Source organism: Penicillium brevicompactum, assembly GCF_028827555.1.
Source record: "Penicillium brevicompactum strain IBT 35665 chromosome Unknown utg000005l_segment0_segment0, whole genome shotgun sequence".
Taxonomy (NCBI): domain Eukaryota; kingdom Fungi; phylum Ascomycota; class Eurotiomycetes; order Eurotiales; family Aspergillaceae; genus Penicillium; species Penicillium brevicompactum.
The window spans coordinates 1510504-1535756 of record NW_026623208.1 but is presented as its reverse complement, the minus strand read 5'-3'; the positions used below and the strand labels follow the sequence as shown (position 1 = coordinate 1535756).

Genomic DNA, 25253 nt, shown 5'->3' with positions numbered 1-25253 from the left:
TCGAAAGAGCGCATTAATACAAGCATTACCTCCAAACTGAAAATCCAAAGCACGATGCATAGCACCTCCATGGCCTATTCCACGACTTATTTCACAACATAGTACTTCTATATCTATAGAGGCTCACCGACCCATATTCACTCCCTCGTTCACAAATCACCTACAGTATACTCGAGCATACCCCACCGCTCAAGATGATCGGACTACTAGCGCTCACCTCGATCCCAACGGTGACAGGAGTCAGCCTCGCTTCCAGCGAGCAGCGCAAAGCAAACCAGCGCCGAGAAGAAGCCCGACGGATGGTCAAGTTCAATATCTTCGCCGAGTGTACCGGAGATACGGACGATGACCGCGACCTCAACGGCATGACAGTCGTTGTGAGGGACGAGAAGGTATACTCCACATGCACTTCAACATCTTTCCGAGTCAAGGAGTCCGAACTACAAACTAACAAAACGAAGGTCTACCTCGCAGACCCAAACCCCGCCAAGCGCGACCCACCAGCTTTCACAGCCCTAGCCTTCTACATCGAATACCCCGAACCAGAAGAGCTGAAATATCTCAAGCGTGAGCGCGGCTTCGGTCTCCCAACTTACGTCTCTGATAACCCGCCTCTGTTGAACTGGATTTATGCCGACACAGTCACCCATGAGCTGCGGTACGGGAATCGGTCACAGAGTGTGGAGGAGATCGTAGAGCCTTGGGATTGGTGCAAGGAAGAGAGGATTATCTCACTCGAGGGATGGCGAAAGCGGTTCTATGCCGTTGAAGAAGAAGAAGGTGAATGGGCGCTTTATTACGATCGTGATGGTGATGAATTGGAGTCTGTTCTTGACGAACAAGACATGTTGGACTGCGCTTTTGTGCCGGTCACTTTGATCAGGAAGATTGTCGAGGAGAGGCCTCCTCCACCTCCCCAGCCCCAGGCTGCTCCCCAAGCGCAGACCAGCCAGAAGCAGTCGGGTGGGGAATAATGACCAGAAAGGACGATTTATATGATGCAGAATGTGATGTGTTTATGATTTGATCATTAGGGGAATAGTACTGTACAAAATGAAGACATTTATTTAGTCCAGCCCAGCCCAGCTACCAGCATCGCTGACATTACCATCAGCGGCAGCGGCCTTTCTGCTTCGACTGGCTGCAATAGCGCCCTTCTTCTTGTTCTCAAGGCGGCGCTCAAAGCCACTCTTTGTACTAATTCTCATACCACGAGCACCCTTTCCGTCGTCGTCCTTATCATTCAATCTGGGCGCACGGCGAGCCTCAACTCCATGCTTCTTCATGTCCTTCTTGCTGTTCTTGCTCAAGTTCGGCAGAGCATCCAAGAGCCATTTCTGAATAGATTTGTCACCTTCTTTGCCGCGTAGCTTCTCACTCGCGTCAATGATGTTCGCAATACTCTTCACGTAGGGAATGTCTTCCTTGGTGTAGTATGTCACAGCAATACCACCCTGGCGACCTGCACGTCCGGTTCGGCCGACGCGGTGCACGTAGACAGCTGCTGAATTGGGGATATCGTAGTTGACAACACCGTTGATGCCGCGGAAGTCAACACCGCGAGCGAGCAGGTCTGTGGTGACTAGAATCCAGATCTCTCCTTTGCGGAAATCGCGCATAATCTCAGAACGTTGGATATCAGAGAGATCTGAGTGGAGAACGGCAATTCGAGAAGAGCCACCTGCTTCGGCGGGAATATCGTATTTCAATTCAGAGTGGAGAGCCACTGCACGGGGGATGGTTTGGGTGAAGATGAGGAAGGGGGGTCGGAGGCGGACATCAGACGCAGAGGCTGCGGTTGGGCGGAGGAGTTGTCGAAGTCCAAGAAGTTTACCCTGCTCTGTTGCAGCGTAAATGAGTTTGTGTTCGATATTGGGAATTGCAGAGTCTTTCAATCCTACTACCAAGCGAAGAAGTGCGTGGGCCTCGCTTGGCTTCTGTCCGAGCTCTTCCTGACGCTCTTTGATAGTTGACTTGGTCAGGTCTTCGATGTTTGATCCCATGGTGGCTGACCAGAGACCGACTCGGAGGTCGGGATGAGTGCATGCTTTCCAGATATCTTGAGTCTGCTCGCGGAACAACGGATCGAGTAGAACATCGGCTTCGTCCAGCACCAGACTCCGCACAAGAGGCAAGGTTGCCATTGTCGTTGTTCGATTCGCAGATAGCGCATTGACTAGCATCAGGGGAGTGGTCACCAGGATGTCACTCTTGGTGAGCGGGATATTGGCTCGCTCCTTGGCTGGCTTGCTATCGGCTTCCTCATCTTCTGATCCAGATGATTCGTCGCTCTTCTCATCAAGAACATCGGCATCACCGCTCTCACCAACACGCATGCCTTTTTTCATCAATGTAATCTTCACACCAGTTCCAGCCACCAGCTTGCGACCCTCATTGACAATCTGGCTCGCCAACTCCTTAGTAGGCGCCACAACAATGGACAGGATGCCATGCTCATCGGGGTTCGAGTGGTGGTGTCGAACAATTTTGTTGATCACGGGGATCAAGAACGACAGCGTTTTACCACTGCCTGTGGGCGCAACAATCAGAAGATCCGGCTCAGAAGCCTCTCCGAGCAGCAAGGGAAGTGTCCCAAGCTGAACTTCTGTAGGTACTGTGAATCCTTGCTCTGCCACGTTCTCTGCGAGCCGCGAGGAGATTTTGTATTTTGAGCGAAGCTCTTTGAAGTTGAGCAGCGGCTCAGGGAACAAGCGTCTGGCGCGCTTCTGCTCTTTCTTGCTAAGAACAGGCGCTTCCTCCTTCTTAGACTTCTTCTTTTTCTTTTTGGAATCCGTGGCAGATTCTGACTGAGCCTGGATTTCTTCCAAGTCGCGCATGTCTGTCACTTTGATTTTGTGCGAGTTCAAGATCGTACGACGCTGGACTTCATCCATAGACTCGGCCTCATCTGATACATCTTGAATGGGAGCCTTTGCGGCATCTTGCTCGGTCGCAACCGCAGCCTCCGTCACGCTGGTGGCAGGACGCTTGTTTGAGCTGAAGAAGTTGAGATCGGGGATATCTTCTTCGTCCTGCTGAGGGACAGCGCCTCTCTTTCTTTTTTTGCCATTCTGGGCCTCGAGCTCGTCGGTCTCCGCGGAGCGGAAGAGCTGCGGGTTGGCCGCTTTTCCAGTTGATGGCAGACGCGAGTCTGCGCTGGTAGAAGCAGGCTTCAATTTAGTTGACCGAGTCAACAATCTGAAAGCGTCCATCTTGGTAGTTGAAAATGTCGACTTTGATCGCAAGGAAGAAAAAAAAGTGGTCCGCCATCTTTACTCCCGGACCAATCAGGTTCACCGCCGGTTGGGTCAAACAGCAACAACATCGACTCTGAATGTATCATTGCGGATATCGCTGGGGACTTAGATATGGTTTACAATTTAAGTCTTAGGGTGTCTCAAGGATCTTGGGTCTATATTTTACTAGAGCATTGATGCAAGATTGGATTCCCAGGAGGGTCGGGTTGACATTATGGAACTTTTGAAGACTATTCTCGAGAACGCAGGACACTGGGGCGCTCTTGAGCTCCAGGGGCTGATCCAATTAACACAAACCGCGAATGAATTGTAACAAGATCTATCTCAGACAACAGTTGATATTCCATCGTCTATCATACAAAGGCGCATTAACATAGGGAAAGTAAAGGACGACTGTCTATCCATTTGGTATTTAGTGGCCGTGAGCAGGCTCGCCGCGGTATCCAACAATGTTCATGCGACCGATGATCTCGCCAACGGTGAAGAAGCCAATGACCTCAGCGGCGGTGACACCGGCGACGGCCAGCTGCTTGGGGCTAGCGTTGCGGACACGGGCGAGAAGAGCCGAGGGGGAGGGGAGGGTCTTGAGGGCGGCGGGGTTGCTGATGAAGGGCTGGAAGTAGGACTGGAAAGTAGCCAGGTTGCTAAGAGATGTGTTAGACTGAAGAGAGGCCAGATGCGGACGGATGTTGACTTACGGGGGAGCCATGTTCTGGCCACGGAACACCAGCTTGCCGAGCTCAATGCCGACCTTGGAGTAGTACAGAGTCGGGGGGATCATGGCTAAATTGATTTCATGGTCAGCAATGCACTTTGGGTAAATGTGACTCGGTCTGGAGATGAACAAGGAGGTCGAGTCGGGGGTCCCGAATCCACCGCGTCGATGGATCAATCGTGCTCTGCTCTTTCGAAAGGTTCTCCTTTCTCGACTCCTTGTGTGATAGAACTGAGGAGAAACGAAATCAAAGGTATTCCTTACAGTCAACGAGGGAGATGACCTTGCCGGCGGGTCCACCGATCTTGCGCAGGGCACCGGCGGCGTTGGAGATGGCAGGGCCGGCGGAAGCAGAGACCTTGGAGAGTCCCTCAGAGGCCTTGGAGGCCGCAGAAGAAGCGGTCTCACCGGCCTTGGAGGCAGCCTCCGAGGTGGAGGAAGCGTGTCTGACGGCGGTTCTCCGGGTCAGGAACTGCGATTGCCGCAGAACGGCACGGGTGGCGGCGGGCATTTTGTGTGGTGGAGGAAAGGAGTGGAAAATAGAGAGGTAAGCGAAAGTCACCCGAAGCAGTCGCTGTTGAAGAGGGCAGTATGATCCAATGATCTCAAGTCTCGCGCAACGGAGAGATGAAGATTTGACACTCGGGAACTTCAGGAATTATGGTCACGTGAGACACACCTAAACTCCTGGAAGTTTTTCAGGTTATAACTTAGTTGATGTGATGTAGAAATGCAATTGATTTGAGTTTACAAGATCTTTTTCATTTACTGCTTCAAATAGTTCTTTACTTTTGAGAATTTTGTTATTGTGACTAAATTTCGCACTGTATGTGTCTGAGTCCCCGTTGTCAGGCCACCGGGGAACACATCCGCACGGGTAACAACTGGTGATAACACAAACAGATGGGAGAGAAAAGTAGTATTACAGGCTGTGTCATAAGCATCAATTTACTGAGTTAGCACCATCTGGTCATATACTTGAATCTGAAGCAATATTCCAACTCATCGGTGTTGCACTTTTCTCAATTTCTTGTTTGTAGATTTTGAAAGATCTCAGGTGGTGTGCTCCGAAGTATATACATCGAAGTACTCCACAACAACACCTCTGAGTTTGGCAACTTCAACACAGCAGCAGCGTCACTTTGGGAAAATTTGTTCTCACACTGTGAGTGAATCCCAAGAGAACTTCCAAGGTTGTAAAAAGGTTTCAAACAGTGCACTGAGGCAAAGAAGAGCCTGTGTTCTAGGTGCTTCAGCCCTGCCCAGGTGGAGGTGGATAATTTGTAGCCTTGAAAAATAGTAAAGATTGCTTGTCAAATCTGTTTCTCTAAAATATAGAATATACCTGATGAGGAGAGGTAGATGATTCACGGGTATATACATTGCGAAAAACCAAAATCCCCATCCATGGACGAAATATCCGATCGCGATCTGATCTCAACCGTGGAATCTATCAACAGTCCAAACCAAGCATCCCATGGCCATATAACCAGCTCAAACAACACAAGAAAACACAAAGAAAAGAGTAATGTTCATACTCGGGTATTGGTGGTCGTTAAAACAATGGAATCTCTGCCGTGTTGACATAGTCAATGTTATCAGCATGTCCCTCTACACGAGGGATCCAAGTCTTGAACAACCGATCCCACACTCGGGTCTGTTTGCCGTAGTTGTGGCTGTTCTTCCAGCCCTTGCGATGGTGGAGATCATGATCCTCGATCACAAGCTCCATATCACACAGTCTAAGCAGCCACGTCCAGGGATTCACCGCGGTAGCAATCATACGCAAGCCGCTGTGACCAAGAACCTCCGTGAAGACGACGTATTGTTGGCAGACCCACCATTCGTAAAAGCCCATGGGGAAGCCCATAAGCTTCATCGTGCCATATGAGATGAGAGGCGTGCCGATGATGTCGATGAACTCCTGAACCGTGTCCGCATACGCAGTCAACAGGGGATTGGGGTGCTTCGTCAGATGGTGGGTGCGATGGAACTGCCAGAGGTGCTCGACCTCATGAGCAGATCGATGGAGCAGATAGTACCAGAAATCGATGACGAGGGGGTACATCCCGGTCTCGAAAATAAGCCATCCCCATCGCATGCTCGATGGGCCTTCGTCGGAGCGGTAGGCGAGGAAGACGGTCAACATGGGACGGAGGGCGATCACGGTTAGAAGGCTTTGTGCCGTTTTACCGACGCCCACGTCAGGGACACCGTCGCGAGCGTGTTTGTCTCCGTCGAAGAATCCGATCTTGTGGCCAACGCGTCGGAGAATATGCGTTTCTTTCACGGCGATAAATTCTAGAGCCAGGCTGTAGAAGATGAATGCTAGCCATGCTGGAGGATAGCCCACAAAGATGATGTAGAGTTGATGTAGGGCGAGGGGGATGAACGCATAGGTTAGAACCCAGCGGTGGAATTGCATCTCGGGTGCATATGGTACTTTGTCGGTCTTCTGATGAACAGGGACCTCTTCATTTAGGTCGAGATGATGTACGTTCAAGTACTCAAGGAGCCAGTGGTTGAACGTCCATTCTGAGCGGTCCCATGAACGCCAGGTCGACTTCATTGAGTCTTTTGGGTTGCGAATTGGTGCAGCCATCCTGGATTATGATGTATGAAATGAGGGAAGCGATGTCAGAGACATCACCCCTCGTACTTCCACTAGATGATATACCCATCTTCAAGCCATGAACACATGGGGTGGGTCATCTAGCCAACAAAAGAATAGTTGGGAACCGAGGCGTGGGTACGCAGATCCTTTCTATATCCTGAATTTAGTGTTTAGTGATCTTTCACAAGATCACAAATGATAAACTGTAGAGAAGTCGATTGACGTGTAAGTAGTCTTAGATACAACTCTCATTTGCTGGAATTCATACCCTCCCGTCGAGAAGGCAGAAGCAAAAATAGTTGCTGGTGCTTCGTGCATGTTGTGCTGATCAGCAAGTCAATCTGAACATCTGATACCGAGGCATGTATTATGTCATCCTTTCACACTGACAAAAAATCAAGCACCTCAGCTAGCGAGGGTACCTGAACGTGGGGTGACTTGTTTTTAGGGTTCTACACCCCGGGCAATCAATCTTGGGCGTTCCACTTCACGTATGTTCCACTTCATGTACCCAACCTTGAGGCGTTCTAATTACAGAAACCTCGATCAATTCTAGATTGCTGAGTCCCCTGACAGGTTAGATAGAGTGACAGTCAAACTCAAGGCTTCTGTTATAGCCCCAAACAAGGGACTTCTAGGATGTGTATGGAGACCGAGCACCAGTCCATTAAATGATAATAATGCTTCTGATCATTTCGAAAACACATGGGTCTCAGACAAGAGCAAAAGCAGAGAAAGCGGGATGATATGGTAAAATTTGCCACTTATATTAGGGTTAGTTAACCAATGCATGAACATGTACACGAGCCTCCGGGGAATTTTCTGATGCCTTGATGCCTTGGTACCTGAATGCCTGAGACTTAGCACCTCGACACCTCGACACCTTCACGCCTTAATATGTTGATGCCTTAGTGCCTTAGTACCTGGACTTATTGCCCAATAAACAAGGCGATGAGTTTGCACTGTTTGTTTCGGGAAAACGCCGAATTCTCCGTCGACCAGACGGCGCCACCGGAGAATTGCTCTTCTCGGTTGATAGGGAGGTTTCAGTATCTCCATACACATCTACACTCCCGTACCATCACCAACATTCTTTCGCAATTGCATATTCTGTTCAACATACAGCAATTCAATCCCGACTGATATCATTCGACAGCTTTGACAATATTAACCGATAGCCGATCAGCATTCGGCCCGACTGAGGGCGGGCAAGGGTTTCCCGATCGAGACGGATAGAGCAATTGACCCCCGCGCGGTTAAATGGGGTGCCCCTCTGCTCCACTTTTGTTACTCCATGTATGACCGTGGGGTTGAATGGACACCTGGTCGCGGTAGAATATCACCTGCACGCCGATTTTTCCTTGGGTATTAAATGTGGCTGCTCCCTCCTTGCATCCATGCATCTAACTCTTCATTCTCTTCTTCCCTATATCCTTGATACCCATTTCATACCATGACTTCCGCAACCACCGTCACCAAGACCAACATCGGTGTCTACACCAACCCGAAACATGACCTCTGGATCGCCGAATCTACCCCCACAGTTGAGGACATCAATGCGGGCAAGGGCCTGAATGCCGGAGAGGTCACAGTCGAGGTCCGCAGCACTGGTATCTGCGGTTCCGACGTACACTTCTGGCACGCTGGGTGCATTGGCCCCATGATCGTCACCGGCGACCACGTTCTCGGTCACGAATCCGCCGGCCAGGTCCTGGCCGTCGCTCCTGACGTCACACACCTCAAGGTTGGCGACCGCGTCGCTATCGAGCCCAACGTTATCTGCAACGCCTGCGAGCCCTGCTTAACTGGTCGCTACAACGGTTGCGAGAATGTTGCCTTCCTCTCCACACCCCCTGTCGACGGCTTGCTTCGCCGATACGTCAACCACCCCGCCGTCTGGTGCCACAAGATCGGCGACATGAGCTTCGAGGATGGTGCCATGCTCGAGCCCTTGAGTGTGACCTTGGCTGCCGTTGAGCGCAGCGGTCTGCGTCTCGGTGATCCTCTGTTGATCACTGGTGCCGGTCCCATTGGATTGATCAGCTTGCTCAGCGCGCGGGCCGCGGGTGCTTGCCCAATTGTCATCACCGATATTGACGAGGGTCGTCTGGCTTTCGCCAAGTCCCTCGTTCCTGAAGTGCGCACTTACAAGGTTGAGATTGGCAAGTCGGCCGAGCAGTGCGCTGACGGTATCATCAATGCCTTGAACGACGGCAAGGGCTCTGGTCCTGACGCCCTGCGTCCCAAGTTGGCGTTGGAGTGCACTGGTGTTGAGAGCAGTGTCAACTCCGCTATTTGGAGTGTCAAGTTCGGCGGAAAGGTCTTTGTCATCGGCGTTGGCAAGAACGAGATGACTATCCCCTTCATGCGCCTCAGTACCCAGGAGATCGACCTGCAGTACCAGTACCGATACTCCAACACCTGGCCCCGGGCCATTCGCCTCGTCCAGAACGGTGTGATCGACCTCAGCAAGCTGGTCACTCACCGTTTCTCCCTCAATGAGGCTCTCAAGGCCTTTGAGACTGCTGCCAATCCCAAGACTGGAGCCATCAAGGTGCAGATCATGAGCTCGGAGGAGGATGTCAAGGCTGCTACTGCTGGCCAGAAGGTCTAAATAGGACGAAAAAACTGAGCGGCAGTGTTTGAGAGCATCAGCGGGTTTCTGGTTGGGATCAAGGGCTGTTGGCGTTGACGATTTTCTTTGGTTATGATAAGTGATGTCTAGAGAAGCCCTCGGGCGGAATAGAAAGAAGAATACTTTGTTCAAATCGGTTGTAACTCTTGTGTAAAAAGTGTGGAGAGTCACGAGGAAAGGCTTTAGGACTAATAGTGCATAGAACGGGGACCTTGCAAGTCAGCCCCGAAGGTAGCCACCCACTAGCTACCGGTCTTTCATATGCATATGTCCTTCTCGGCCTATAGCCGTTGAAAGAGATCTCGCCACAACAAAGCCCAAAAGACCAATTGTCCAACAGAAAGACCAAATGGAGGAAAAGCTGGGGCTCGCAGGTTGGCCTTTGAGGCCAGCAGATCGAAGGCCGTTGGATGGGACCAGGATGATCGCAGCTAGCAGACATCACCTGATGATTGCCTGTTTCCCGCACGATGCAGATATCCAATACAATGCGATGCTATTCCGTAAAAGCAAGCTGACTGGAATATTCTAAGAACAGTGTATAACATTCCCCCGTTTGCCTCATTTGCCATCTAGCCCTACAAGAAGTATACTTAAAGGATGCACTGGGTCCATTTTCAACCCGCCCAGATCAAGTTCTACTGTGCCTGTTGTGCTGCGCCAGATCTCAATCATGAAATTTGTCCTGGTTCTTCTGGTCCCCCTTGTGAGGGCCGCGGTTTTGGGCTCGAGGCCCGATGTTGACGACTGTCCTGGCTATAAAGCCTCCATGATCAAGCAGCTGGGCCAAATATTAACAGCCGATCTAACTATCGCCGGAGATGCCTGTGACACCTATGGCTTGGATATTCCAGACTTGAAACTCCTTGTAGAGGAACAAAGTGGTAAGTCTCCCTCTAAAACACAAAGACTTATGAATACTTACGAGAAGCAGAAAATCGCCTTCACGTCTTGATCTACGATGCAGACGAGGACGTATACCAAGTTCCAGAATCGGTCATAACCCGCCCAGATATCGAGAAAGAACAAAAGGAACCAAGCATCCGCTTCGACTTCGAAGAGAATCCCTTCTCGTTTCGCATCCTACGCGGAGAAGAAGCGCTCTTCGATACATCTGGTACAAACCTCATCTTCCAGTCTCAGTATCTGAGCCTCCGGACTTGGTTACCCAATGACCCGAACTTGTACGGTCTGGGTGAACATAGTGATTCGCTACGCTTGCCGACAACAAATTACACGCGCACGCTGTGGAACCGCGATGCTTATGGCATTCCGTCAGAGACGAATCTCTACGGCGCCCATCCTGTCTATGTTGATAGTCGTGGAAAGAACGGGACTCATGGAGTGTTTTTCTTGAATTCTAACGGCATGGATATCAAGATTGATGAAACTGAAGACGGGAAACAGTACCTTGAATACAATGCCGTCGGCGGAGTCTTGGACTTCTACTTTTTGGCTGGTCCTACGCCCAAGGAAGTCAGCATTCAGTATTCCGAGGTTGTGGGTCTTCCTGCCATGCAGAGTTACTGGACGTTTGGGGTAAGTTGATTGGAAGCCCTCTCATAGATAGGTGTGGGTTCGTTCTGAATAGGGTTATGCTGACTGTGCTTCAGTACCACAACTGCCGATATGGTTACCAAGATGTCTTTGAGGTCGCCGAAGTCGTCTACAACTATAGTCGCGCGGGCATTCCGCTTGAGACTATGTGGACTGATATTGACTACATGAGTGGTCGACGTGTGTTTACCCTGGACGAGGAACGGTTCCCTCTAAGAATGATGCGGGAGTTGGTATCGCACCTCCACAAGCATGACCAGCATTACATCGTGATGGTTGATCCATCTGTTAGCCACTCTGGTAGGTAGAGAATCTGCAAGTTCAAAGCTCCGCTAATGTAACCAGATAACGGTGCATTCAACCGAGGCTGTGACGAGGGTGTCTTCCTATATCGCGATCGCGAGCAGAATGAACTATACCAAGGTAAGATGATTGTTCTAGTCTTGAGACTCATAGCTCACAGATTTACAAGGTGCTGTTTGGCCCGGCGCGGCCGTCTTCCCAGATTGGTTCAATGAAAACACCCAACGGTACTGGAACGGCGAGTTCGAGCGATTCTTCAACAAGGAAGGTGTAGATATTGACGGTCTCTGGATCGACATGAACGAAGCCTCCAACTTCTGTCCATACCCATGCAAAGATCCAGCGGGATATGCCAGGGAGAACAACCTCCCTCCACCCCCTCCACCCGTCCGAACTCCCCCACGCCGTCTCCCGGGCTTCCCAGCCAGCTTCCAGCCTGGCAGTTCGACACCCCCTTCAGTACGAACCAAGAGAGGCGAAGCTGTACCAGATATCCCGAATAGGAAAAAGAGTACCGGCGAGAGGGCCAAGAGAACCGGGCTGGCGAACCGAGACCTCATCAACCCCCCGTATCAAATCGCCAACATGGCTGGCTCACTCAGCAACAAGACTATCGACACCGATATAATCCATGCTGGAGATGGATATGCTGAGTACGACACACACAATCTCTACGGGACCATGATGGGTTCTGCCTCGCGCGAGGCAATGCTCAAGCGCCGTCCAGATGTGCGTCCCCTCGTCATCACGCGCAGCACCTTCGCCGGAGCAGGTGCTCACGTTGGTCACTGGTAAGTGTGATTCCCAAATCAGCAGAGATGAACAGCATATTAACACTCGACCCCTACCAGGCTGGGCGACAATATCAGCCAGTGGGACAAATACCGCATCTCTATCGCACAGATGCTAACCTTCGCATCCATCTTCCAGATGCCGATGGTCGGCACCGACGTCTGCGGATTCTCCGGCAACACGACCGAAGAACTATGTGCGCGCTGGGCCATGCTCGGCGGATTCTATCCTTTCTTCCGTAACCACAACGAGTTCGGCAGTGTTCCACAGGAATTCTATCGCTGGCCTACTGTTGCGCAGGCCGCGAAGAAGATCATCGATATCCGCTACCGGCTGCTGGATTACCTGTACACGGCATTCCACCAGCAGAGCGTGACAGGCCGTCCATTCCTGCAGCCGCTTTTCTACGTGTACCCGGAAGACGAGAAGACGTTTGGGAATGAGGTGCAGTTCTTCTTTGGTGATGCGTTACTGGTTTCGCCGGTCACGGGGGAAGGCGAGGACTCTGTACAGGCTTATTTCCCGGACGATGTATTCTACGATTGGTTTACTGGGGCTGTTGTGCAGGGAGGGGATGTGCGGACGCTTAGCGGGATTGGACTCACGGATATTCCGATCCACGTTCGGGGTGGGAGCGTTATTCCGCTGAGGGTGGAGAGTGCAGGGACGACAACGGAACTGCGGAAGCGAGGATTTGAGATTCTGGTTGCGCCTGATGTGGATGGGAAAGCGGTTGGTGAGTTGTATCTTGATGATGGGGAGTCGATTGAGGCGGAGAGTGCGGAGATCCGGTTCGAGTTTGCGGAGGGCAGACTTAAGATTCTTGGCAGGTTTGGGTACCATCCCCATGTGGCTGTTGAGGCGGTTACACTACTTGGACGGAATAGGAAGCGGAGCGTTACGAGGAAGGTGCAGATTGAGTTGACAGGTCCTGCGGAGGTGACTTTGTGAGGGCTGTCATTGTTACAGAGTACGGAGTACGGAGTACGGAGTATGTGGAGGAGGGGTTGAATGATCCGGGTCCAGTAGATTGAGAGATTAATTTTAATTCAATTTATTGGAGTTTATTGAATAATCCGAGTATTTTTAGTCGCTTAATTATCCACAATGATTGGGGTGTGGCGACGGTTCCTGCGTCTGATCAGGGCCAAGAACCCTGTCCTCGAATCTTATTGATTCCAAGGCGTTTCGAGTGAAAGCGCCCCTTGCAGGAAATGAAAGAAAAGTGTGTACGGAGTAATCCGTAGGGAGCACACAGGTACGGAGTAGGGGCTAATAATAACTCAACCGAGAAATAATAGTAACTCAAATGGAATACCAGGAATATTGGGCACAATGTCTGAGATAACTAAGGCTGCTCCCGACGTTTAAAGGTACCAAAGGAACACAATCCCTTTTGGGAGTCGCCGCATCGGCGCTAGCAGCCACGTTATGCCCCATTGAGGGCACAGGCCGCTGGTTCACGAGTTTCTCAGTCATCTGATAGCTAAGCCCTAGAAGACTGCGATTATTATTAGTCTTAAAGTTTGGGCAATTTTATGCGAGAGGAACAAGGGACCTCGGAAATATGAGAACAAATCCCATGGATCATAGTCAATGTGTACCTTGGAAGTTGTTGTACTGAAGGCTACGCGGGTACTCGATTTCACCGATCGCGACTTGTGCGAGGATTGAGCAGTGTGATACGTTCAATTTAATCGACTCATCCTTTAATCTTTCCAGGGTGATACCAAGGAGTGATGTAAGACCTTACGGGGTATACCCCGTACAAATGCCCTGTGCCTGTTGTGCACGGAACCCGCGCGCTCCTAGCGAGAACCTCAAGGCAACCGCTTGGCGAGCCCAAGGATGTCAAGTCATTGTCGCCCAAAATTGTGTAAGGAACTGAGTTTTAAAACGGGTCCCTTTGATGTAATTGATTGTGTCCGATCTGATCAGAATTACAAATTACACATTGTACTCCGTACAAGCGAATGCAATACACTGTCTGTAACAGATGATCGGCCCGATCTACGCTGACATGAGAGAGACCCTGGCTGATCTCGGGCCCTTGGAGGAAAATCAATAGGGAGACTACACGTTCGTATCCTGTATTGTTCATTATCTACGAGGTCCCGTATACATGACTATGCATATGATATTGATAACAGGGCTGCAACCCGTGTCTTACCTTTGCAAATGCAACCGAAGGCGCACTAAGCTTAAAAGTCCCTTGTCTTTTCTTCCCCAGCAGCTCATGGGGCCACTAAAGGCGACTAAAGGGCACTAAGGGCCCTAGGGGTCCACTACCAGCCCACTGATAGTCCACTCACAGACATTGTCTCAGCGTCTCACCCCGGCCTCGCCACCCGAGGCCAATCAGCCCGAAGAACATCGAGGGGATCGGTCAATCCCGCCTCCTCCTTTTTTTAGCCGTGCAGCTAGCGTGGCAGTGTCAGCGTACTCCGTACACTCCGTACAATCACTGTGTACCATTTGTAGAGAGACAATACGCATAAAGTGGGCATAGATAAGTTTGGGTCTCCCACAGCAACTCGTTCCTTCCTCACATCGGTCCACTCGTTTCCACCGGGACATTTTAATACCAGCCTCTTGCCCATTCACCTTTCTTCTTCTTTATTTTCCCTTTCAGTCCACATTACACATTCCACATTCCACATTGCATCACTGCATCACTGCATCATGCCCTCTCTTCTGAAGCTCGCTACCGCGGCTCTCGCCGTGGCTGCTCCTCTCGTTTCGGCTCAGACTTACTCTGACTGCAACCCCCTCAAGCAGTCAAACTGCCCCGCTGATAAGGGTTCCACCGAGTCTACCCTGCACTTCGACTTCACCAAGCAGAGCGACGTCGACCAGTGGAAGACTACCGCTGGCAAGGTCAGCGCAGGCTCTGATGGTGCCGCGTTCACTCTCGCCCAGAAGGGTGATGCCCCGACTATTCGCAGCAAGTTCTACATCTGGTACGGAGAAATCTCCGTCGAGATGAAGTCTGCCCCTGGTCAAGGTGTGGTTAGCTCCATTGTTTTGGAGTCTGACACTCTGGACGAGGTCGACTGGGTGCGTTTCCGTCTATACTCCCATATCACAGCATTGTTTTGCTAACCCCATCACAGGAAGCTCTTGGCGGCAACAACAACCAGGTTGAGACCAACTACTTCGGAAAGGGTGATACCACCACCTATGACCGTGACACTTGGCCCGCTGTTGCCACTCCCCATGACACTTTCCACACTTACACCGTCAAGTGGACCAAGGATCACATTATCTGGTCTATCGACGGCAATGTTGTCCGCACTCTCAACTACAATGATGCTCAAGGTGGCACTCGCTTCCCCCAGACCCCCATGGATATCCGCATTGGTATCTGGGCTGGTGGTGACCCTAGCAATGGCCAGGGTACCATTGACTGGGCTGGTGGCAAGACCGACTACACTCAGGCTCCTTTCTCCATGTACATCAAGAGCGTGACTATCAAGAACGACAACCCCGCCGATTCCTACTCTTACAACGGCAACTCTGGCAACTCCGACAGCATCAAGATCAACGGCGCCGGCGTGACTGCTCGCTCTACCTCCACCTCCTCTACCGAGCCCGCTACCTCTTCTACTGAGGCTGCTTCCTCCACTGAGGCTGCCACTACCACCGAGGCCTCCACCTCCGCTCCCACCACCCTGGCCACCACTACTCAGGGCTCCTCGACCGCTCAGTCTACTGAGGCCTCTTCCACCGAAGCCTCCAGCTCCGGCGCTGCTTCCAGCGGTGCTGCCTCCAGCTCCGGCGCTTCCCCCAGCAGCTCCGGTGCCGCCGGTGGTTCCAGCTCCGAGAGCGGTTCCGGTTCTGAGACTGGCTCTGGTTCATCGAGCTCCGGCTCCGGCTCCGGCACCAGCACCGCTGGTTCGGGTTCCAGCTCTAGCAGTGCCAGTGCCAGCGCCAGCTCCAGCCCTGCCTTCAACGCGGCTTCTTCCCTTGGATACCTCGGACCCGTGTCCTTCTTGGGTCTGATCACCGCCATGCTTCAGTTGTAAAACATCCTTTGCGATCTGATTTCTTTTGACGCATTAATGAAACCGCAAGGATATACTAGGCTGGGCCGGGTATGGTGATGGATAGCGATTTTTTCTTCTGTACCATTTTGTCTGCTCTCGCCGGTCATTGTTTGGACCGTCTAGATACGTCTGTTGACTGTCTAGTTTAGCTTGAGCATCTGTATCTATCTACCAACGACTACTGCTTTGCCAGGGAGCAAAGATTAATTCAAACTTGATTATTTACACATTCTCTCGCTTTCGTATTCCTCCAGACCGCTTCTTGAGTTTCGTGTAGGTTAACTTCCGCAAAATCCACTTGCATATTGAAATCAAAAGCTTAACCCACATTGATTCGCATTGCATCCGCATAGATCATATGTACATCAGTTTCGTTTATTTCGTTGCGTCACCTAAACCTGGAAACGCGTACGCAGTCTGTGTAACGTAATACTTGGCATTAAACGGCAATCAGACAGCAATATGTCCTTGTTACGGAGTATTCTGCGAAAGGTTATCTAGACAGACAGTAACCTGGTTGCTCTGGAGACATTGTAACCCCAAAAACCTTTTATCTGAAACGAATCCATTGGGATCAATAGACAACCTGAGATATCCAAGCACCTGGTCAGACATCAAGATGAATGCAATTTGAACCTTAGAACAAGGAAGTGATCTCCAACAGCGAACAACCACAGATAACCCTCAACAACTCCATACGGGGGTAAGCAATTCGTAATTCATATCTCATACCGTCACCAAAACACCCAAAAACCACGCAGCCATAACACCAACAAACAAAAACATCAACAAAACACACACAAAACCAAAGTCTCCGGACCCTGATCAGACCCCGATCCCAGCCCCCTGTGGAACCCCATCCCGCTCAAGTGGACCCCAACTGTCGTGACAGCCAAAGCACCGAATCAGCAACAGCACGATGATGCGCCGCCGCACCACGCACCAGCGCAAGGGTCGCGGGCCGAGCTGACGACTCCTCTGGATCTCCTGACGATCCCCGAAAATAAGACCCGAACGGCAACGAGTCCAGAACCGAATACGATTCCCCATGTGAGATCGAGTGTTCACGCGCTACTATCCCCACCGCCTCAAGATGGTCGTCGAGTGTGCTGAACCGCGTGTTGAGTGACTCGGCCTTGCTGCGGATTTGGGCTCGCAGGCGCTCTAGATACTCGCTTCGGCGCCGGAGGTGGATTGCTACGCTGGATTGTGTGGGTGAGAGGAGGGATTCGAGGGCGGAGCGGAGGTCGGTGCGGAGGGAGTCGAATTCCCAGATTGCGGTTTGGAGGGCTTGGTCGCTGCCGGTGAATTCGAGGTCGAGGGCGTGACGTGCGTCGGGAATTGTGCTTTTTAGGTGGGCGGAGAGGTTGGTTAGGATTGTTTCGCTTTCTTTTAGGGTTGAGGAGAGTGGGGTGAGGGTTGTGAGGGTTGTGGTGAGGATGGATTGGAGGTTTGTTTGGGAGCTTGTGAGGTCGGAGGCGGTTGACTGGTTTGGATGCGCGGCGTATGGGACACTGCAGCTGCTGGCGTAGAGGGACTTGACGCTTGGAATTAGGCAGAGGTCTCGTGCTTGGTGGACGAGCTCCGGGAGGACGAGGAGGTGTAGAATGAGCGCGATGAGGAGTGTGTTGATTGCGCCGCGGGCGAGCGCGGTATTGATCCCCAGAGTCGGGTTTGATGCTTTTGCGATCTTAGCAGACGAGCCAGCGTCTGCTTTGACGGATTTTTGGGCGTGTGCCTGTTGGAGTTTGGTGCTGGGCGATGAGACTTTGCGTCGCTTCCGCGTGCTTTCTGATCCCGACTGCTTCGGCGTGCGGACATATTCCACCCATGATCCTTCTGGGTTGGGTGTCTCGCAGATCGAGGGCATCACGAGTTCCGGGCCCGATTCCCATGAGGCCGATAGTGATTCGGAGGGGGTGGCTGTCTTTGCGCCCTTGCTGATTTTGGGCCTGGGCTCTCCGGGGACTTCTTTCTTCTCTGAAGAAGCGGTCGGAGTCATCACCCACGATTCTCCAAGGGCCGGAGCTGCTGGGGGCTGTTCAGCAGACATGGCAACATGTCATGGAGGTGGGGGTGCAGTATGAAGGTACAGCTTGAAGCGGAGTAGTCGCGCAAACAAATCTGTAGGATGACTGTTTGATTCACAGGGTGGTCTGTGATGGTGGATATTTTACACATGAGCCATGACTGTATGCTGGAATAATTTAAAATATTCCTAATAGTTCTTTATGATGTCCAGAATTTAGTCTATTCTTTTTATCGCTGAGGTTCGTATTTGTATACTTCACGGCTCGAGTCATTTAACCGCAAAGAAATCGGAGAACCCGCGCCGAGAATCTTCAACCAACCATGCGGCTACCACCACCGCGCTTGCTGGCTGCCAGAGCTCTGTCACGGCCACGGCTGTTTGCTTCTCGATTCTCGACCGCTGCGTTTCGCAATTGCTCATGTAATGATCCCAAGCATGAAACCCCTCTCCCTCCGACCGACCACAGAGCTATCGGCACATCCCAGGAGCTCTTCACATCCTCCGTCTACAGCCCTGGATCGCCTCTATTCCTCCCGAACGGCACACACGTCGTCAACAAATTAATTTCCTTCCTCCGCACACAATACCTACAATATGGCTTCCGAGAAGTCCTAACGCCGACGATCTACAAAAAATCGCTGTGGGAGATCTCCGGACACTGGCAGAACTACAAAGATGACATGTACGAGGTGACTGGCCGTGGAGCCAGCGGAGACACAGCAGGTGAACTGGGCGAAGACGAATCATACGGTCTCAAGCCGATGAACTGCCCCGGTCACTGTCTGCTGTTCAAGTCGCAAACCCACTCCTACCGCGACATGCCCGTCCGCTACGCAGACTTCAGTCCATTGCACCGCAACGAGATCTCTGGATCACTCACTGGCCTCACACGCGTACGACGCTTCCACCAGGATGATGGGCACATATTTTGTCGCCCGTCGCAGATCAAATCGGAGATCGCGTCCGCATTGGGGTTCATGGACATGGCCATGAAGACATTTGGACTCGGCCCCTACCGCCTCGTGTTGTCAACCCGCCCGGAGACGGACTATATTGGAACTATTGAGATGTGGGACAATGCAGAGTCGCAGTTGCGCGAAGCACTGGACAGCACTGGACACGAATGGACTTTAAATGCCTTCGACGGTGCCTTTTATGGCCCTAAGATTGACATTCAGCTCCAAGACAAAGCGGGGAAGTTCCACCAGCTTTCTACGATTCAATTGGATATGAATCTTCCGCAAAGATTTGAACTGGAATATCAGGTTGCTGAGGGTGAGCCGGACTACAACCCGGCGACACCGGGAGTTGCAACTCCTGTCTTGGTTCACCGTGCTATCTTCGGTTCCTTGGAGCGCTTTTTGGCACTATTAATTGAAGAGCATGGTGGCCATTGGCCATTCTGGCTCTCTCCGCGCCAAGCTATCATTTTGACTGTGAACCAGGATGATGCTGTTGTGCAACGGGCGCATGAAGCGGCTTCCAAACTCGCTGGATTCCGTGCACTTCTGAACGACGGAAGCGTCGAGTCGCCCCGTCCACTATCCTCTGTCGATTCTACGTTCTTGGTTGACGTAGACAGCAGTGCGCAGACCTTGGGCAAGAAGATCCAGCGTGCTAAGCAAATGAAGTACAACCTGATCTTCATCCTTGGTCCCCGAGACCTGGCAAATGGCGGTGTCACTGTTGATGTCACTGGGCAAATGCACAGCAAGACGGACAAGGGTGGTACACAGCTTCAGGCGCTAATCAAAGCCAAGCTTGGTGATGATGCCCTGCAGAACCCTCGCGCCGTTAAACTCAACGTGGACGATGTCCACCCCTTATTGGTGGAGCTTGAAAAGAATTTTGTCTGATTTGTGTACTTTTAGCGCCTGTACTACATCCATTCCCACCTTCTACGCCTTGTATACTACACACCTCTATTGAATCAAAAAATCTCGGTGCAAATTGCAAGACTACGCGCCCTACGATGTCACTGCGCGGCTATCCTCGGAGATCAGCGCCTCAGGCATGAATCTCTCCGAGTTCGGGGCACTCTATGGAGCCGGCAAGAGTAGATGATGAGACAACCAAGCAGTATTTGGCCCTATTAGTGATGAAACAGGAGCAAGAGGGAAGGCTAAAATATTCGGAAAGCATCCCAGCTCAATTCCAGGCCAATTGCAGATCAATTGGCTGCTCGAACTGCCAATGTATGATATCACGTGACTCCGCTGTCGGCGCCGAAAACTCGGCGTCATCGACGATCGGGGTTGATTTGAGTCACAGCATTCTTCATTGGTCTTACTCATTTTTCTTTCTCTTCTATAAGAGTATTCAGTTGTCCTGGTTCTGGATTGAATCAATTTACATTTGAAATATTCCTGAGGTTGTGTGGCCTATACCTACTAATTCCTTATCAACTTCGCCCCCCGCGGTACCCCGCCAACATGCCGATGTAGGTCAAATGATTTGGACCGTTATTTACCACATACTAATTGCAGACAGGCTCAAGGATCCCTCAAAAAAGTACAAGCCGTACAAGCCATTGAACCTCCCCAACCGCCAATGGCCTAACAAGACTATTGATAAGCCTCCCCGCTGGATGGCCACTGATCTGCGCGATGGCAACCAGTCTCTGCCTGACCCAATGGTATGAATGATCTGGGTGATGACTGTGTCTTTACTTAGCTAATTGAATCGATGTAGGATGGCGAGGCGAAGTATAAGTTCTTCAAGATGCTCGTGGAAATTGGCTACAAGGAAATCGAGGTCTCCTTCCCCTCAGCATCTCAAACCGATTTCGACTTCACGCGCCGCCTGGTTGAAGAGCCTGGCCTCACTCCCGACGATGTTGCCCTGCAGGTTTTGGCTCCTTGTCGCGAGGACCTCATCCGCCGAACTGTCGACTCCCTGAAGGGCGCGAAGAAGGCTATCCTCCACATCTACCTCGCCACTAGCCCTTGTTTCCGTCGCATCGTCTTCAACATGGATCGCCAAAAGAGTCTGGAACTGGCCGTCAAGTGCACCAAGTACGCTCGCTCTATCACCAAGGATGATCCCTCCCAGGCTGGTACCGAGTGGCAATTCGAGTTCTCCCCCCGAGACTTTCTCCGACACCGAGCCTGACTTCGCTGTCGAGGTCTGCCAGGCCGTCAAGGAGGCTTGGGAGCCTACTGCTGAGCAGCCTATTATCTTCAACTTGCCCGCCACAGTAGAGATGTCTACCCCTAATGTGTTCGCCGATCAGGTCGAGTACTTCTGCACAAACATGACTGAGCGCGAGAAGTTCGTCGTCTCAGTTCACCCCCACAACGATCGTGGCTGCGCTGTTGCCGCCGCAGAGCTGGCTCAGATGGCCGGTGCTGATCGTGTAGAGGGTACTCTGTTCGGTAACGGAGAGCGTACCGGAAACGTTGACCTCGTCACCCTGGCTCTGAACCTGTACACACAAGGTGTCTCACCCAAGGTCGACTTCTCAGATATCAACTCTGTCATCAAGGTGGTAGAGGAGAGCAACAAGATTCCCGTGAACGAGCGCTGGCCTTATGGTGGACATCTGGTCGTCTGCGCCTTCTCAGGCAGTCACCAGGATGCAATTAAGAAGGGCTTCAAGCTCCGCGAGGATGCCGAAGCCGCCGGCGAAGAACCCGAATGGGAGGTCCCCTACCTGCCTCTGGACCCACAAGATATCGGCCGTACATACGAGGCCGTTATCCGAGTCAACTCCCAGAGTGGAAAGGGTGGTGCCGCCTGGGTTATTCTGCGCAGCTTGGAGCTGGATCTCCCTCGCGCTTTGCAGGTCGAGTTCAGCAAGCTCGTGCAGGTCAAGACCGAGGCCGTCAACCGCGAGTTGAAGCCTACTGAGATCACCGATCTCTTCGAAGAGGCCTACCACCTCAAGTCAAACCCCCGATTCAACCTTGTCGACTACAGCATCACAACCGACCGCTCGCAGTCACCTGCTCCCCCTCAGCCTGGAAAGGCTCTCAACACTAAGAACCTCAAGCGTCGCTTCACCGGTGTTATCGAGATTGATAACGCCCAGCACGCCATCACCGGTGTCGGACCTGGTGCTATCTCCTCCCTGGCCACTGCCCTGTCCTCCCTGGGTATCGACCTTGATGTCCGCGACTACAAGGAGCACTCTATTGGCCGCGGTCGTGATGTCAAGGCCGCCACCTACATTCAGTGCACAGCCGCTGGCAGCAGCGAGCAGGTGTGGGGTGTTGGTATCCACCAGGATGTTGTCCAGGCTTCTTTGATTGCGCTGCTCAGCGCCGCCAGCTCTGTAAGCACCGACGTCTGAACCTCCCTCATTTATAACATCACTAACATCAGTCTAGTTCCTTGCTTCCCGCGCTGGCTCTCCTGCTCCTTTCCGCCCCATTCGCTCAAACACCCTCACTAACGAGGACCTGCAGGCCCTTGAACAGCTGAACGGCGAGGCTGCCACTTCTAGTGGTGGTCTGAGCACCAAGGTCAACGTCGAGCAGCCGACGAAATAAGTGTAAAAATCCAAAAAAAAAAAAAACAGCAAGCATTCAAAAGTGATATCAATAATGCATATACCATGATCAATTCAATCAATTTGCCATATCAAGCGATCACTTCAACTGTCAAGGCCGGCAGTCTTTAATAGTCTCATCTAAGTAGGAAATAGCACCGCCCTTGTAATTACAACAAAAGATAACCATATTCCTTTGGTGTTCCAAGGTTAGCCACAATGTAAAAGACCAATGTCTCATTTTTGCACAAAATCAACACTTGTCGCGTCTGATTCATACGACTATGTACACTATGCATAATTTAGACCCTCAATGAGCTCACCAGAGCCCATCCAGCCACCCTCTCCGACTTTGCGCTCCATACGCATTGAACTCTTGTGGACCCTCCGCAGAAATGATATACCCGTTCTCACAAGAAGAGAAAGATACCTTCGGCTGGTTCGCATAGAATGTATCAAAGCCCGAATCCAGCGCTTCCGCAAGACTGTTCACCTTGCCTGCCGGGTGCAGCTGGAGCCATGGGTCTCGACATGCATCCCCTTCGCACGATTTCAGCACCAACATCAAAGCATTCAATCGAGATATTATCTGGGGTAGCTTGCGGTTGGCGATCTTGTATGATTGCTTGGCTGGTTGGGTGCCCAGGTTCTTAGTTTGGTGTGGATCGCCCTGCGCTGGTTAGGGCCAATAATTATCTCTTTGGGGTCTGAGAGTGCATACCTTGAGATCGTAGAATTCTTTCTCATTCGTGCACCACACGGCATAATAGAGACTGTAGTCGTCAGAGACTAGTCTGATGGCCTTGTATGTATTACGCTGGAAACTGTTGTGAGGCTGGTCGAGCTTGTCACTCGCATATCCGTAGATTCCTTCCGGAACGGCCTGTGTGATGTTAGCTAGAGTTGAATATTGTGGGAGAATTTATGTCTCACCAATCCCCAGTATTCGATCGCAACGTGTTCGGCTCGGTTGTGAGCTGTGCTGGCTGCGATGGTCGTGGGGATCTTCTTGCCATCTAAGCCATCTCTGGTAGATCCAGCCAGAGAAAGGAATGTTGGTGCCAGATCGGTGTGACTTGTGATGGCATCCAATGTCACATTCTTGCCGATGCCTGGTCCGCGAACGATGAGTGGTACATTTATATCGGTTTCTATGGCGCGGAGTTAGCTCAATCCATCGCTGCACCTGGGCAACACAAGATATACTCACCATAACCACAGTTCTTTCCAGGTTGCATCCGATGCTGACCAAGGTGATACCCATTATCCGTTGAGAAGAAGATATAAGTATTGTCCAGTTCTCCAAGCTTATCAAGCTTCTCAACAAGATCCCCAATCATCTCGTCAACAGCCTGCAATGCTCGCAGCCGACACCGTTGGAACTCATCGATATAATCAATATGAGTCTGATTCAGCTCTGGTACATTTTCAACCCAGCTAACCGCGTTCTCGATCAATGTATTGAAGCTCTCGTCGCGAGGCGCCTTGACATCCTTGAAAAGATCTGCATGTCGAGGTGCAAACTCCGGCTCGCCAAACCAGTTTGCGTTTCGTGTGGAATCATGCGAGCCATTTGAGTGCGGTGCGTTTGGTGCTACTGTCAACATCCATGGTCTGTCTTGCTTAACGGCCTCGTCGATAAAGCCGGATGCTTTTTCGGCGATCACGTCTGTCGAATAGTTGCCGTCGTACTTCACGGGTGGGGCGCCATTGCGTGTCATTCGCGCGTACCAGTAGCGGTATGTATAAGGGTCGAGTAAGAAGTCGGAGCCGTTGAAACCACGGACATAGGGGTCATTGTAGTTGTCTTCGGTATGGGCATTCCACATCTGTGCTATGTTAGGGCTCGGTTCTACCACCTGGGCACAATGAGAGAGAGATTCAGGTATACACTTACCTTTCCGACGTAGTAAGTATTATATCCGGCATCTTGCATCCAGAGAGGGAGGTAGTTGTCGTTCCAGCCAGCTGAAACTACTTTGGGATAACCGCCGTAGGGTAGGCCGACGTCGGTGACGTTTGTGTTATGAGGCATGCGGCCGGTCCACAGGTTCGCTCGCGAGGGACAGCATAGTGCAATTGAGCAGAAATGATTGGAGTAGCTTGTCCCTTGTTGCACGAGGGTTTGCTATCATATTTCTTAGCTTTCGAGTCAAGATTGGGATTCCGAACCCGATGGGAATAATCGCACCTGTAGCTTGGGCATGTGTTCTAAGCCACCAACATATTTCCCTTGATCATCGGTCAAGACGAACAAGATATTCGGCTGCTTGGCAACAGCTACCGTCGCTAAGAGCACAATTTTTAGGAGATTCATAGTTTGCCGAGGGCTTTACACTCTACTTTGTACGTCCAGAGCCGAGGACTATATACCCAAGCTTTCAACCTTGGAAGCTTGCTAACAATGGACGTCATGGCGAGAACAGACACAATTTTGAGTGGCATCATTTCTCCACAGAATTGCTCAACGAAAAACGAAAATCATAGTAGTTTACTCGGGGGCACCTGTGAATGCTGCAGAGTGATCGGCTATCGGGAAAAGAAGAAGGTAGACGGAGAGAGCATGGGGACTGTATAGGCGGGAGAGGGAGGTTGATCAGGGAACTATACTCCTTTCAGACGGGCTAAGTTTACGCTTGCGCAGACTGCGGAGTATAAATTGGCGAAGATCATCTTGATATTCGAATGGTATAACTGTGGGTCTCAATCACGTCTTGGACGATCACTGACGGCACTTTATTAGATACGAGAGAAGGCATGGCATGACTACATCAATACAATAGTATCAATTCGAAACAAAAACTATCTACAGG

The 25253-nt window shown here is 51.3% G+C and overlaps 11 protein-coding genes across 11 annotated transcripts; 6 read left to right on the top strand and 5 right to left on the bottom strand.

The window, feature by feature from the left end:
- Window positions 1–194: 194 nt before the first annotated feature.
- On the top strand, window positions 195–974 carry N7506_006397 (uncharacterized protein; the record flags this gene model as incomplete). Its single annotated transcript, XM_056955690.1, has 1 exon — window positions 195–974. The coding sequence occupies one exon, from the start codon at window positions 195–197 to the stop codon at window positions 972–974; it is 780 nt and encodes a 259-aa protein (XP_056810024.1).
- Window positions 975–1067: 93 nt separating this feature from the next.
- On the bottom strand, window positions 1068–3212 carry rok1 (RNA-dependent ATPase ROK1; the record flags this gene model as incomplete). Its single annotated transcript, XM_056955689.1, has 1 exon — window positions 1068–3212. One exon carries the CDS (start codon window positions 3210–3212, stop codon window positions 1068–1070), a length of 2145 nt encoding a protein of 714 aa, XP_056810023.1.
- A 457-nt stretch (window positions 3213–3669) lies between these two features.
- On the bottom strand, window positions 3670–4483 carry N7506_006395 (F1F0 ATP synthase subunit g; the record flags this gene model as incomplete). Its single annotated transcript, XM_056955688.1, has 3 exons — window positions 3670–3901; window positions 3956–4040; window positions 4237–4483. The coding sequence occupies 3 exons, from the start codon at window positions 4481–4483 to the stop codon at window positions 3670–3672; spliced, it is 564 nt and encodes a 187-aa protein (XP_056810022.1).
- Window positions 4484–5527: 1044 nt separating this feature from the next.
- Window positions 5528–6574, bottom strand: N7506_006394 (sterol desaturase family protein; the record flags this gene model as incomplete). The annotated part of the gene is made up of 1 exon (XM_056955687.1): window positions 5528–6574. One exon carries the CDS (start codon window positions 6572–6574, stop codon window positions 5528–5530), a length of 1047 nt encoding a protein of 348 aa, XP_056810021.1.
- Window positions 6575–8039: 1465 nt separating this feature from the next.
- Window positions 8040–9200, top strand: N7506_006393 (NAD(P)-dependent alcohol dehydrogenase; the record flags this gene model as incomplete). The annotated part of the gene is made up of 1 exon (XM_056955686.1): window positions 8040–9200. One exon carries the CDS (start codon window positions 8040–8042, stop codon window positions 9198–9200), a length of 1161 nt encoding a protein of 386 aa, XP_056810020.1.
- A 694-nt stretch (window positions 9201–9894) lies between these two features.
- Window positions 9895–12824, top strand: agdC (putative alpha-glucosidase; the record flags this gene model as incomplete). Its single annotated transcript, XM_056955685.1, has 6 exons — window positions 9895–10105; window positions 10156–10760; window positions 10835–11078; window positions 11124–11201; window positions 11251–11872; window positions 11933–12824. 6 exons carry the CDS (start codon window positions 9895–9897, stop codon window positions 12822–12824), a joined length of 2652 nt encoding a protein of 883 aa, XP_056810019.1.
- A 1731-nt stretch (window positions 12825–14555) lies between these two features.
- Window positions 14556–15898, top strand: N7506_006391 (glycoside hydrolase family 16 protein; the record flags this gene model as incomplete). Its single annotated transcript, XM_056955684.1, has 2 exons — window positions 14556–14930; window positions 14987–15898. The coding sequence occupies 2 exons, from the start codon at window positions 14556–14558 to the stop codon at window positions 15896–15898; spliced, it is 1287 nt and encodes a 428-aa protein (XP_056810018.1).
- An 886-nt stretch (window positions 15899–16784) lies between these two features.
- N7506_006390 (uncharacterized protein) lies at window positions 16785–17972 on the bottom strand (the record flags this gene model as incomplete). The annotated part of the gene is made up of 1 exon (XM_056955683.1): window positions 16785–17972. The coding sequence occupies one exon, from the start codon at window positions 17970–17972 to the stop codon at window positions 16785–16787; it is 1188 nt and encodes a 395-aa protein (XP_056810017.1).
- Window positions 17973–18271: 299 nt separating this feature from the next.
- On the top strand, window positions 18272–19807 carry N7506_006389 (threonine--tRNA ligase MST1; the record flags this gene model as incomplete). The annotated part of the gene is made up of 1 exon (XM_056955682.1): window positions 18272–19807. The coding sequence occupies one exon, from the start codon at window positions 18272–18274 to the stop codon at window positions 19805–19807; it is 1536 nt and encodes a 511-aa protein (XP_056810016.1).
- Window positions 19808–20383: 576 nt separating this feature from the next.
- Window positions 20384–22441, top strand: N7506_006388 (2-isopropylmalate synthase; the record flags this gene model as incomplete). Its single annotated transcript, XM_056955681.1, has 5 exons — window positions 20384–20391; window positions 20442–20586; window positions 20643–20965; window positions 21003–22224; window positions 22280–22441. 5 exons carry the CDS (start codon window positions 20384–20386, stop codon window positions 22439–22441), a joined length of 1860 nt encoding a protein of 619 aa, XP_056810015.1.
- A 318-nt stretch (window positions 22442–22759) lies between these two features.
- On the bottom strand, window positions 22760–24757 carry N7506_006387 (sulfatase family protein; the record flags this gene model as incomplete). The annotated part of the gene is made up of 6 exons (XM_056955680.1): window positions 22760–23110; window positions 23162–23323; window positions 23374–23591; window positions 23651–24269; window positions 24338–24568; window positions 24632–24757. 6 exons carry the CDS (start codon window positions 24755–24757, stop codon window positions 22760–22762), a joined length of 1707 nt encoding a protein of 568 aa, XP_056810014.1.
- Between the last annotated feature and the right edge of the window lie 496 nt (window positions 24758–25253).